This window comes from Dipodomys ordii, unplaced genomic scaffold (genome assembly GCF_000151885.1).
Source record: "Dipodomys ordii isolate 6190 unplaced genomic scaffold, Dord_2.0 Scaffold228, whole genome shotgun sequence".
NCBI classification, from domain to species: Eukaryota; Metazoa; Chordata; class Mammalia; order Rodentia; family Heteromyidae; genus Dipodomys; species Dipodomys ordii.
In genome coordinates this window covers 7687-22553 of record NW_012267444.1, presented here as the reverse complement: position 1 = coordinate 22553, position 14867 = coordinate 7687, and the positions used below count along the sequence as shown (strand labels likewise).

General features: G+C 40.8%; 1 protein-coding gene across 1 annotated transcript in view; it reads left to right on the top strand.

Moving 5' to 3' along the window:
• Positions 1-4093, top strand: part of Ak5 (adenylate kinase 5) — a gene marked incomplete at its 3' end in the record, with an annotated part of 163191 nt that extends 159098 nt beyond the window's left edge. Inside the window, exon 9 of the mRNA XM_013035874.1 lies at positions 3935-4093. Within this exon, the coding sequence (XP_012891328.1) occupies positions 3935-4093 (159 nt within the window). The remainder of the gene's footprint in view (positions 1-3934) is intronic.
• Between the last annotated feature and the right edge of the window lie 10774 nt (positions 4094-14867).

The window sequence follows — 14867 nt, the reverse complement described above, 5'->3', positions numbered from 1 at the left end:
CAAAAAGAAAAAAGCTGGAAGTGGCGCTGTGGCTCAAGTGGTAGAGCGCTAGCCTTGAGCTGAAGAGCTGAGGGACAGTGCCCAGGCCCAGAGTTCAGGTCCCACGACTGGACCAAAAAAAAATAAAATAAAATAAATAAAATAAAAATAAAAAAATAAAAACAGAAAATGTTATTAAAGGTAAAACATATGGAAAACAAAAATAAGAACAAAGAACAAGTGCAACAAATAGAGAAGAGTAAAAGATTAAGGGTAGATATTAATCCAATTACATCAATAATCCCCATAGATTGTCACTCTAAACACTGTTTTTGCTACATTCCACAAATTCTGATAAATTCTACTTATTCCTTTCCTTTTCATTCAAAATACCTTAAAATTACTTTTGATATTTCTTATTTGACACATGTTACTTTAAAATGTGTCATCTAATAATTATTTTAAGATATTCCATCCATTTTTCTGTTGTTTCTAATGTTTATATGAAGAGTCAATCATTGAAAATAGTAACATTCAGTATCAAAGGAGAACAAAGTTAAAAGGACTGACGCTAACTTACATTAAGACTTATTACAAAAGCCGCAGTAATCAAGATAGTATGGTCTTGGTAAAGAACAGATAGATCAAGAGAACATAATTGAAAACACAGAAATAGAGTCTCATGGATAGTCTCATGGATATAGTCAATTGTTCTTAACTGATCTCTGAGAAAGCAGCACAACAATACAACAGAACAAAGATGGTCTTTTTAAAAAATGACGATGAAACAAATGGATATCTAAATGCAAGCAAATGCACTAGACACAGATTCGTTTGTGGAATTGATCTTGTGCACAAAAAAATCAATTTTGTGTGATTTTGTTCACAAAAATGGATAATACATCTAAATGTAGAATACAAAATTATTTTCTTCCTATAAGATAACAGAGGAAAAGAATCTAGATAACTTTGGGTATGGCAACAGCTCTTTAGAAATAACATCAAAGCCACAATCATGAAACAATTGATAAGCTTAAGTTCATTAGAATTTTTGTCTGAGCTGCTAGGCGCATACATTGACTCTTTGAAGATAGCACAAAGTTGACAAGGATCATCCTAAGGAAAAGACCTGCTGTTCCTCTTCTCTGTGCTCTTCTTTGCACACACAAGACACCTGCTCAACACAGAAAATGAGAGATTAAGTTCCCCAAACCTGAATTTCTGTACCTTCAGTTATTCTAGAGAATAAATAGTAACCCATCAATAACAGCAGATGGGACACACACACACACACACACACACACACACACACACACACTGATGAGACAAGTACAGGTACAGTAGCAGCTCTCTACCTGGAAGCTCTCGGACAGTCTTTTCATAAGTGTGTATTGAGAATATACTCATGTCTGGCCCTTCCCTGGGTGCTGGGAAAGAACAAGTATAGATGTCATGACCCCAACAAGGTGGACTTCACGCCAGAGAACCCTACTGCTCTGAGGAATGGGAGAATTATTCCTGAAGAAACTATTCATTTACGCGAACAATGTAGATCTGCACCTGTCAGGCGCTGTCTTAAACTCTGGAGATAAGTTGGAAAACAGAAACAGATAAAATCTCTTCTCTGGCTTGCTGGTTTACAGAACATTAAAAAATATCTATTTTATGAAAAATAAACCTAAAGGCTGAAGACATCTGCTATATGAAAGTGTGCCTGTTTCCACTATCAGAATTGAAAGCAGAATGTAGATTTACATATCATGTGAAATCATCTCCTTTTGCTTCTGGCCCTCAATTGTTGACAACGAAAATAACATTTTTGTTTTAATTTTGATTTTTATCATCTACACTCAAATTACCATCATTGATCTCTGCCTTTGGTTTTTATTGGCAATAAAGAGGAACAATTTCACATATGTGTGTGTTTGAAAAAAAAAATATATATATATATAAAAGAGACTGTATTCCTAAGCTTTTAATCCCAGCCTTCTCTCTATCCTAAACCCTACTCTATCAACTGGTGGTGTTTCCCCTTCCTTATGTCCCTCTTCATAAAAGTATATTCCTCCTTCTACCAACGTCTACTTCAAAAAATTTCTTTCAACAGTACTAAGTATCATAAAAAGTCTGAGGGGATACCATATTTTTCTTCCTTCTTTCACACCAACTTCTATGAGAAGTCAACCCCATACCTCCCAATTCTGCCCTAAACCAGTTTCATCGTATCTGGTGCCCAAAACAATGATGACATTTCTGCTTTCATAAAAATCCAGACCCCCTTAGCTTGTGCTACTTCTATGGTCATTATTTCTCTGTCTTTCCCCCCCAATGTGTTTTTTTCTTCCTTTTCCCTCCCTTTAAAATCTTATGTTCACCAAGTTCCACTCTAGACCTTGCCTTCTTCTCTCACCAAAGGCTTCATCTATACCATGCTTTCAACTTTATTTATTCAACTAGTATGTTGGAATCTGAATGTGCCAGGCTCTAGATGAGGTGCTGACAGTACAAGGAAAAGCAAAAGAAGATAGTGGTGCTGTGATCACAGAGGCCACAGTATCACAAGTATTAGAATTAAGCTGAAGAAGGAGTGGATGCTACTTTGAATGCTGACATGGGAAAGGCTTTCCTATAGCAGAAGATGCTAGAACTGAGATCGGAAAGGTGGAGTAAGAGCAGCCAGGTACACATAACAAAATGGGAAATAGGAGAGGAACAAAAGAAGAAGCATGTAGAAGCAGGAAATGGCCTTGTATCCCGTGAGGCTATAATATAGGGGAGGAAAAGGTGCCAGGTGAGCTGGACAGAGGAGATTTGTAGAATAGGTGTTTAGACTATTCTGAGAGCTATGGGAAGCCTTGAAGTGTTCTGGGACTCATTCTGTTTTTGAATTTGGGTTTGTTTTGCTTTTCTTTGTTTTGTTTTTGGTTGAGGAAGGTACCAATAATTATGTGTTGACATATTTGTTTTAAAAAAATTCAGCTGTACATCGTGATACATGCCTCTAGACACAGCTACTCAGGAGGCAGATTTAGGAGGATAACTTGAGTCCAGGAGTTTAAGATTACCCTGGGCAATGTAGCCTGACCTTGTCTCAGTACACACACACACACACACACACACACACACACACACCGAGTATTCTGGTTGTAATGTGGACAGCATGTTGTAAGTTAACAGTGGATCTAGGAATTACAGTGGTCTAGACAAGATATGATAAATGGTACATTGCCCTGAAGTGGAGGAAATGAAAGAAAAGAAATGTTTTTAGAGGCAAAATCAACAGGTCTTAGAATGGTGATTAGGAGTCAAGAGGAGTGAGTTGTTGAAGAAGACTCCTAGGTTTTTAACACATACAGCCAAGGGGACAGTGGTAGCAATCACTGAGAAAGGACACTAAGAAAATGACAGCTTGGAAGGAAAGAGCATGAGCGTAATTTTAGACATGCTGTGTTCATGGTGCCTTAAACATCCAAGGTGAGAATTCAAGTGAGCAATTAAATATGTGGGTCTGGTGTTCAAGGGAAAGTTCTGGGCTGGAAATATAAATCTGTGAGCCTTTTGAATATAGATAGGAGTAGAAGCTGTGAGGGGAGAAGAGAGTAAGAGAACATAACTGAGAAGAGAAAGATCTACAGCAGAGCACTGAGGAAATTTAAAGGCTAATCAGAGAAAGCAGCAAAGAAAAAGAAGATGGAGAAGAAGCGGTAGAGAAATAAAAGGAAATCAGTAGACTGCAATGTTCCAAAAGCCAAGGGAAACAGTAGAGCAGGGCGCAACCAATGGTTCTGACAGGATGAAGAAGGAGCCTGGAGAATAGCCATTGTCTACAGAACCGTGGACATGGAAGAAACGGTTGAGCCTACGAAGAGCTATTGGAGGAATACTGCTTGTCTGTCCACTGCTGGTTTGTTTGTGTGTAAATGAAGGCACTTAAATGTGTTTAAAAAGTCCTAAGAATATGGATCCCTTCACTGGTGAGAAGAATGTGTCGGAAGGACCAGTAGTTCCAGCCCGTGTGGTGGCCCTGGGGTCTAATGCAATGGGAAGGCTGCGAGGAGCCCCGGATAGAGACACACGTGGAGGACAACAGAAGGGGCACCGGCGTGATGGGAGAGTGGGTTTATACTTCTAATAACGGGAAGCTGATGTGTTCCTGTAGGGGCAAGGCTATCTGATGAGAGTCTAGGGTTTGGAGAGTAGAGGACTGAATTGCGGAGTCCTGCAGACTGAGCTAAGGAAACAGCAGGATCGCCAAGCAGTCAGAAAGCACACTGGGCATTAGTGACTAGACATTTAGCTTGACTAATCAATCCTTGTCATTTTTCCCATTCATCGAGAGGAGTTTTTACTTGGTTCACTGTAGGTGCCAGAGACTCTTGTAGTGAAGATACAGTGTTGTGGAACTTCTACTGGGGAGCAAGGAAACAGGAGTCTGCTTCACAGGAAGCATAGATTACCAGATGCATACTACAGAGACAGTGTGGAGTGTACATGGGAGTGGAAAGAGAATTCTAAGCAGGAGAGGAGAGGAAGGGGGTGGAAGACAGTTGTGGGGGAGGGGTCAGTGCCAGAATAACTAGAATGCATTTGGCTTCTGTAAAAATGTATCTGTCAATCACCAGATACATGCTACCACTTCATTGAAAAGAACATTTGTTTTGATCTTAGCAGCCTGCCAGGAGCATTGAAATTCTGCTGCTTCTACCTTCTCCTCTAATAATTAGAGGAAATGTTCATTTCTTGCTACTGAACACCTAAAGCAATTAAGGTTATACCTTAATTCTTAGGACTTAATCGTATTTAATTTTGTATTTCACATTGCTCCCTGTTGCCCTGTGCATGCATCTACCACCGGAAAGAGCATGGTATGTGCAACCAGATAGGCCTGGTTCAAATTGCAAGCCCCAGGTCTCTTCACCCTATCAAGTAAGCCCCACCTCCTATGGCTTGCAAACTGTGGATCCAAAGAGATATATCATATAAAAGTATCAGACACAATAACCATGCAGTAAACCTTTCTTCTTCCTTCATTCCCTCTCAAGAGGGAGGATCCTGTCATATACACACAAAATAGCTTACTGTGGTGTTGCATGTGTGTGTGTGTGTGTGTGTATGTGTGTGTGTATTACTGAATCTCCATAGTGATGTTCCATTTCTAAATCAAGAAATATTACATATAGCCAGAGGCTTGTGTTAAATTTCATTTGTAACATGGATTTAAATTGTTGTGTGCCCTTTCTGAGCCAATGTAATTGAGTACCACAGTGCCAATCATAGTTTGGGACTCAATGAGTATAGCTGACTCACTGGTCTTGCTCTCATGGGTAAGCCAGGCCTTTGAGCCCATCTAGCAAGATCAGCCGAGGCCGGAATCTGGAGGACTCAATTACCCCTAGTCTCTGCCAGGAGCACTTGTACTTGGTTGTGAAAGATGCTGGTATGAATGAAGGGACATTGGAGAGAGACAGAATTTAGAAGGATGTGAATCTGATTTCCTCCAAACAGTAAAACAATAATTCTTACTGCAGGATCAGTTCTTCCTGTGTGTCTCCACTGATCATAGGGAGTTAAAGCTAATTGATTTTGCAGGAAGGAAAAAAATCCTATTATTGAGCCTCACAAATGACATTTTCATCATTCTTGTCTGAGAGCCTGAGGATATCCTTCATATTTGGAGTGTAAATATTAACTATGAAACAATGACACAGTATCACTCCAGTTGTCAATTTTGAGCCAGGGGTTTGAATTATCTCCCCACTCTGAAGACATAAAAGTAAATGTCTCATTACTATTGATGTCCAGCCCACCCGAAATCTTTGCAGAAGGAATTGAGAACTGATAGAATTCTTTAAAGCAGTAAGATATACTCCAGGGGTAAAAACATATGAAAGACTGCATCAGTGGAGATGGTTTTCTTTTTCTCTTCAAAAACATGATTACTCTTGGCAGCCAGGTTTTATAATTAATTTCATAGGCGCCAATAACATCTCATCAATCAGAATAACCTTAAATACCATGTCATTTGGGGAGCAAAATGAAAATATTTGTGATCATACAATATGATTGCCTCATAGAAAAAAGGAAATCAAACTAACTCATGTCTGCCCAGTCATCTGGTATGCCATGGAGCCTCAAAAGACAGGAAACAACCTAAAGTGGTTATTCATTTACAGAAATGAGGGTGGTGGAGAGTGCAGAGACCTGAAAACCCAGGTTAATAGCAAGCAGAGACTTGCACAGACACGAGGGGGAGTGGAAGGATGTGGTGAAGAAAGCCTTCCTCCTGGGAAATGGTTGCCAAGTAGCAAGTCACTCTCATCCACCTACTGACAAAGTCTCTTCTATATGGCATTTGGGTCATCTCTGAACAGCCTCATTTTAATTTTCTGTTGGATGCATGTTTTGGAAAGATGGTGGTTGTAGCCACAGCAAGTAGAGACACATAGACCTGGACTCCTAGGGGGACTTGGTTGGTGCTGGTCCACTTTGGACTGGCTGGCACATCCACTTACTCCTCTGGGTCTCTCTTTCCACATCTAGAAAATGAATAGTCTAAAGATTAGAGAATCTATTACAAGCAAGTCATTCCTTCAGATTCAAAGCACTGTAGTCATATGTAGTTACACAAATGTTAACCTTAATCAAACAGTAATCATCATGTTAATGTTATTTACTTTAGGTTTTTCATATCTTCTTTAGAATCTAGATAGAAATCTATTATAGAGCCAGGCACAGTGGCTCATACTTGTAATCCTAGCCACTCAGGAGGCTGAGATAGGGAAGAGAGGCCAACACAGACAAAAAGTACATGAGACCCTATCAATAGGAAAAGCTGAGCATGGTGGTTCGTGCCTGTCATCTCAGCTATGGTGGGAAACATAAATAGGATGATCATGGTCTAGGACAGCTGAGACAAAAGACAAGACCCTTGTCAAAAATAACCTGAGGAAAAAAAGGGCTGGAGGCATGAATTGGAATAGAGTACCTGCCTAGCAAGCACAAGGCCTCAGTTCAAACCTCAGTGCCACCAAGAAAAGAGAACACATTAGAAAGCGTCCTCATCACTAAAGATTTTTAAAGGGCTGTATTAGAAATCCATTACGTAGCCATGTAGAGAGGAATAATACAACAATGAAAATAAAGAATTCACTTGGGATTTTGATATCATCCTGAGATCTTTCACTAGCTCTGCCCCTGCTGCAACAAAAGAGCTCACATTGCTGTGGCTATTTGGGTCTTTTGTCACCAGTAGATCAGACCAGGGGACATGGACAGCCTCTACATCACAGTAATTTCCTCAGTTTCTGGCATGATGCTTGACAAATAGAAGGACAATTCAGAAATATTCATCCTATGAATACAATGGGGAAAACTCCTAGGAAAGTAGGTTCTGTAGAATAAACAGAAAACTGAAGGAAAATAAGTTGAAAGGGAAATAATGCTAGGCACGGTGGCTCGTACCTGGAAGCCTGTAATTCCAGATACTTAGGAGATTGAGATCCCGGGCAAAAAGTTAGTGAGATCCCATCTCTACCAACAAGCTAGGTATGGTGGTGCATATCTGTGCTCCCAGCTAAGTGAGAAGCATGGATGAAAAGATAGTTCTCCAAGGCCTGACCCAGACAAAAGTCTTGAGACTCTATCTGAAAAGTTACTGAAAAGGCAGTAAAGGGCTGGGAATATGGATGAAGTGATAGAGGACCTTCCTAGTAAGCACACAAGGTTCTAATTGCAAACCCATATGTGTGGATTGATGCATACACACACACATGCACACACACACACACACACACACACACACACACACACACACACACGAGTTTCCATTGTCCCTGCAATGCCAGTTAATTCTTTGTCCGTAAGCGGAAGTGCTGTTTTCAACACCGGATGATGGAAATGCTATGGACTCAGGAGGTCAGACTACCAGGGTTTGAGTTCTGGTTCTGCTAATCAGTGAATCTACAGCCATGAACCTCTTTGTGCCAGAGTCTTGTCATTTGCATGCTGGGGGTTTTTGGTATGGATAAAGTAAAATAAGGTAGAATTATAGTAGTTAAATGTCTGAGTATATACTTACTCCAAGCCAGGTACAATGCTTAAGTGCTACTCACTTATCTTAACAACTCTATTCCTAGCTCAAGTTCCAGTTGAGGCTTAAACGCAGGAAGCTGTGCATCCCAGCTCACACAGCTGTAACTCTATCACATAACCCAACCCTACCCCCTGCCCACCATGTGACCTTCTTGCCTCTACAAGGGATTTTTCAGAGCAAGGGCTTGAAGGAAAGAGAAACAATAATTAATAATATCTGTCATTAACTGGAGGTAAGACTCTCATGGGAAGGTGGAGGCCGGTGGCTCACGCCTGAAATCTTAGCTACTTAGGAGGCTGGGATCTGAGGATCACAGTTCAAAGCCAGCCCGGGCAGGAAAGTTTGTGAGACTCTTATCTCCAATTAACCACCAAAAAACTGGAAATAACCCTGTGGCTCAAGTGGTAGAGTGCTTGCCTTGAGCTGAAGAACTCAAGGACAGCATCCAAGCCCAGAATTCAAGCTCTACAACCACCAACAACAATAACAAAAGAATCTTATGGAGGCTTTTCTGCCCAGGCTTCCTTTGAATGTCCATCTTCAGATCTCAGCCTCCTGAATAGCAAGGATTACAGGCATGAGCCACCAGCACCTGGCAGTATTCAAGAATTTTATATAGATTCCACATTAGCACAACCTTATGAGATTTCATCATCATTCCCATTTTATAGACAACTGAGGCCCAGACATGTTCAAAAAGCATGAAGAATGCAAAATCAGCCTGGGTAAAAGCACTGACTACACTATGGCTCTACTTCAGAAGAGCCCTGGTAGGGAAAGGACTTGGAAAAATCAGGAAACTACACTTCACTGCAAGACCCAAAGGGAATCAGTGTTGGGGTGAAAAGGAATTAAAGTCACTGAGAGCCCACTTACCTATGTGATGATTTTCTAGGACTTCCCACAAGGTCAGCCCAGACAGGAATATGGAATAGACCTTCAGGTGCACCATGTGGTACTAAGTGGGGAGTTTTGTGTTTGTTTGGCTTGTCTGTCTTTAATTTAGAAGCTCACTGACTCATAAGGACCACACTTGATTCTAAATAGTAAATGCAATAATTCTCCTTTCAAAATCATTTGGTTGTTTAATTAATCTTGTCTGGGGAAGAATAGTTGAATACAAGCTAATAAAACTTACAGTGTTTTAGTCTATATTTATAACCTTGAAGAAAGTCAGTCAACAGCTTTTGTTAAGTAGCTATCCTGTGCCAAAACTCTCATGATCTGCCATAATCTTACCACATCCTGAGAGGATAATAGCATTAACCTAAGTTACACAAAAAATAACACCTTCACTCCAAGTTCATTTCTTTCTAATAAACTATTGCTGATGCCTGAGAATCTACATCAACTATGTCTCCACACCAAAAAAAAAAAAAAAACAACTCCTCAAACCAAAAATGACCTCATTTTTACTTCTAGAGCTTGCAACGATAGGAGTTCATCTTGTCACAGATAAGACAAGCCTGTAATTGTGGGTACTCAAGAAGCTGAGATCTGAGGATCAAGATTCCTAGCCACCCCAGGCAGGGAAGTCTATGATACTCTTATCTCTAAATAACCACAAAAATTAAAATAAAAGCCAGAGCAGAGCTATGGCTCAGTGATAGTGCTAGCCCTGAGAGAAAAAGCTCGAGATAACACTCAGGCCTGAGTTCAAGCCCAAGTACCAGCACAAAAATAAAAACAAAAACAAAACCATATAAACAGATGGTATGATCATGAGGCATTCAGTGCATTTCTTTGTAGATGTGGTGTGATAATTAGCATGACAATCATTTCACTGTGCAAAAATATATCATCATCACATTATCCCCTAAATATATACGACTATTAACCAGTATGTTCATAATTGATCATTTATTTCCAACTGAAAATAAAAACTTGTAAAAGTTATGATCAGATTTTTTACTTTCTTATGATATCAGATTTTCCATGTTATAGAATTATAGGATTTATAGAATAACATTTTACTAGTAATATATACATATGTATTATATACATAATATATACATATTATACATGTACATTTGACAGTACTGGGGTTTGAGCTTTAGGCCTTGCTACTGTCAAATCCTTCAATACTTCAGATATACCTCAGTTCTTTTTTGCCTTCAGTTTTTTTCAGACAGGTTATCACCATTTGTCTGGTCCCATCCTTGGACCACAATCCTCCCATCTTCAAAGCCGGAACAAAAGGCACATACCACCATACGTGGCTTATTTGTTGGGATGGAGTCATGCCTAAGCTGGCCCTGAACTGTGATCCTCCCAACATCTGCCTCTTGAAAAGCTGAGATTGAACTCCTATATTTTCATCATTCCTCTATGGCAGGGCATCTGTTTTTCCTTTTTATCTCATCACTATTGTAAATAATGCTGCCCTGACCCCTTATTACACATATACTTAACTAATTATTATGCTAGGAATACTCAGGGATCAAGGGTAAAAAGGCTAGTATTGCTAGATTTCTGCTTCTTTCTACATCAATAATAAAATGAGGATTGTCTATAAACAGAAAGAGTCTAATGGGGAACATTGGTTAAAACTGCCTGCCAAGATAAGTCCAGTTTAGTAGCACATGACTTCAAGATGCAGAGCACATATACATGCTAAATTATCTTCATTGCACTGGCCACTCAGCACACCAGCCACTTGGGTGACCAAGTAGGTGACACAATGCCTCTTGGATGAGCTGAACCTTCCATGCCTCTGCTTGAAAATAAGTTAACTTCACAGTCAGTCGTTCGTATAGAGCAGCATTGGGCCAGGCCATAGGCTTGACTTTCTATGCTAAGCTAGAGGCAGGAGTCTTCTGAATATCTGACATACCTTGCTTGGCAAAGCATACAGCTTATCTTAAATACAGCTTGTACCCCCAAAGACCTCCATGAATCTTCCTCTGACCTTCCTGTCCTCTGTAGACAAGAACATGTTTTTACAGGAACAAAAGAAATTTGCAGAAGCAAAACCTAGGAACCAAAATTGTACTAAGGTATTTCAGGAGAGTGATATTGCAAACACTGTGTACCCAACTGCCTGGGTTAAGAACTAAAACCCTGCCAAATAATTGAAGGCTTCTGTAACAATTACTTTCTAGTCACATCCTCCGGCTGTCCCCAGAGGCCTCCACTGTGGTGAATTCAGTCTTCATATTTCTTCTCTGCATGTAGGTACACTGCCAGAATGCAAGTTTCAGCAAAGGAGGTAGTGTCTTCATTTCTTTATCTCTGACAGCCAAAACATCTGGCACTTAAAAGGCATTCAAGAAATTTCTATTGACTGTTAAATAAGCAAGGTATCTCTAATCAATGTAAAGAATTTGTTATGTTTTCTACCCCTTAAAAATCACCCATATTGAGTATCTTTGTTAGTGAATCAAAGCACAAATTCCCCTAATAAAATATGTCATATTCAAGTGAAAAAAATCACCTTTTGTCCAGAACCCTCTGCACCTTGATTGTTTTTTTGCTCAGTCTATAATGTCACTCTGCTTCATGCATTTTTAATGCCATGTAGATTACCACATCAACCTGTGACACCATTTAGTTATCTTGTCTTCTGTTGGTAGATAGATAGTCTGTTTCCATTTCTTTAGTACCTCAAATCTGGCATATATGCATCATGATCCTGTCTCCTTGTCAAACTGATTTAAGTGTTTCTCTGTAATAAATATGAGGAGAAAAAGTGGAAAGCTTCTGGATCAACCTCTGAGTGCACAGAGTCCAGGGAAGGTGGAGGTTAGGAAGTCAGCTCAGGTATCAGGGCATCAGTTCCACATGGGAAAAATGAGGCTGGTATGCCAGCCAATCTTCCCATGGAGTGATGCATCTTGAACTTTATTATGTATTTCCCACTTGCTCTTACTACATTGATCCTTTGAAATATTCTAATGTAGAAATTATGGAATTCTATTACTTCTAGCAGTTGCACTGCACTTGGAATATATGCCCCAAATCTTAAGTCAGAAACACCTTTAACAACACTGCTATAGTAGTTAGGAGAGGATGATATTATGTTTTCTGGGTTACTTTTCTGTGTTTTTCTTTTTTTGGGGGGGTCAGTCATGGGGCTTGAACTCTGGGCCTGGGTGCTGTCCCTGTGCTCTTCAGCTCAAGGTGAGCACTCTACCACTTAAGCCACAGTGCCACTTCTGGTTTTCTAGTGGTTTATTGGAGATAAGAGTCTCACAGACTTTCCTGCCTGGGCTGGCTTTGAACCATGATCCTCAGATCTGAGCCTCCTGAGTAGCTAGGATACAGGTGTGAGCCACCTGCAGCAGGCTTACTTTTGTGTATTTTTAAAATTTATTTGGCTCCACAACTCTATCCTTTTTCTTCCTCCCCTCCACCCACTGTAACTGGGGCTTAAATTCAGAGCTCTCACTCTTCCTTGACTTTTTTGCTCAAGGCTTGTGCTCTACCACTTCAGCCACCCCTTTACTTCTGGGTTTTTTGTTTGTTCTTTGGAGAGAAGAGTCTTACGGACTTCCTTGCATGGGCTGCCTTTGAGCCACCATCCTCAGATCTCAGCTTCCTGTTTGGCTAAGACTACAGGTGTGAGCCATCAGCACACAGCATTAGAACCCTATCCTTATAGGCAATGGAAAATTCTTTCTGTCATGGTCTTGAAGGACCCATCTTCCTCTTCTCCTAGGGTGAAACCCACCTGATCAAAAAAGCTTGATGAAGCTTCAGTTTTCAACTCTGGATGGTCAACATAAATACTTTTAAAGCCTATCTGATCGACTCTGAAGTAGGCAGCTCTGCATACAGCATGCAGGCTGCTGGCCCGGCTGGACTACAGGGCAATTCAGATACCAGTCTTTTACCTGCCAATCCCACTAGAGGTCTTGTTTCCTTGGACATTCACAAACCATAACTCTTCCTTGCTCTAGAATAATCTCCTCCCAGCTCCTTCTCTTCAAGCCCCACTCCTAATTGCACTCCTTCCTCAATATTATTACTCCATGTGCCCCCAGAGTGAGTCTTTGGATCTCTCTCTCTCTCTCTCTCTGCCCCCTCCCTCCCAGAAAATAACACATGGTGCTTTTTTCATCAACAATCTGACTAGCTTTATTTATAGAGGTTATAATCATTTGTATTATTAGTTTTTATTTACTGTGAAAATGATGGCATTTAAACAACATATTTAAATTTTATAGGCCAAACCACAGTTAGCATATTGACTTTATGTTTCCTGCAGAGATTTAACAGATTTTCTAAAACGAAATACCACCCAAAAGTCTACTGGCTGACAAAGTCAAATTAAATATATTGTTACTACTTGTGGCTCTTCTTGGTTGTAGGTTCAGCTGATCCCACCTAGCATACAAGGATCTGGGTGACATGAAGCTTACTTTCTGAAGTGAGTCTAGGTTAACTTTTCAGTGGAGACATTCTCTCCCAGGCTTGGGGGGGGGAGGGTAGTTTATAGTTTCATCTTTACCAAAAGTTAAGGCTTCAAGTGTCATCTTCAGAGAGCTCCAGCAAGCAAGTTAATCACATGGCTGGCCCTTTTACTCAATAGTGGGGTACTTTTTCCACCGCCCATGCAGGGGTGATCTGCTCATTCATGCTGAGTCCTTGGTATGGGTCAGGCCTTCAGATAAGTGCTTCACACAACTCATGGGTCCCAGAGGCCTATCTGATCAGTGTTATTCACCTCATTTCATAGATGGACATAAAGAGTCTGGGTATGAAAGTTTTAGGCCAATATAAACCAGTCTCTACCCAAAGCAGGACTTGAACCAAGTCTCTCTGATCATCAAACCAAGTGTGAAAGTTTATGTCCCCTAGAATACTTGTGTCTAAACCTAATCACATGTTGGAAGGGGCGGGGGATGTTAAGATAGCCAGAGTCACCATAATTGGGATTTGTGTTCTTTCAAAGTAGCCCAGACACCAAATCTGCCAATGTGTTGGCCCTGGACTTTACAACCTCCAGAACTGTAAAGACTGAAAATCTTCTGTTGCATTCAAGCCAGCCAGACTGAAATTTTGTTAAAGCAGAATGGGTACTCAAAAGCCCCAGCCCCAGATGCACACTGGAGGCTCCTGGGAAAGGGGAGAAGGTGATCCTACCTGCTGACATCCAGGCCCACCCCTCAAGATTTTGATTAACTTGCCTAAGCAAAATTATGTTGCCAAAGCTCCCCAGGGGATTGTAATGTGCACCTCCGGTGAGACTCACTGAGACTCGGCAGGAAAGCTGACAGCCAAAAAGGATCAAGTAAATGTGCCAGAATAGAAGAGCAGACACGCCCCCCCCCCCAAGCTGCAGTTGCCAATGTGAGAAGATGTGATATTTTCAACTTAGCTTCAGTGTGAAAAAACACTAGTTCATGAAGGAGACTCTTAAATCAGGCCTCGGATTTTGCATTCATATATTCAGCGTATCACGTTGCCCATCGTGGCAGGCAATGTCGGCTGGAGGAAAGTAGGGAAGACCCTAAAAGAACAAGGAATTCCTTAACTGTAACTGGGACTTACAGTCGTTTTTAGGGCACTTTAAAGATCAGAGACTGCCACTGCAGGGGTCCACTGGTCTCCCCAGCCAGTGGAGCACATTGGAAATTTTTTTCTGGAGCTTTTCTGCCCTGACTCTAGGGCATTTTGGGTATTGCAGAATAATATGACTAAACACTACCCTGACTGTAGCCGTCCCCCCTGGGCTGCCCAAAGGCAGGTGTCTCCAAAAGCTGGCAGATCTCCACTGAAGACAGCCACCTCCACCTGACTGTGTTTCTCCATCTCTAAAATTAGGCTGGAACTAGTGGGTAAATAGGAGTTGACC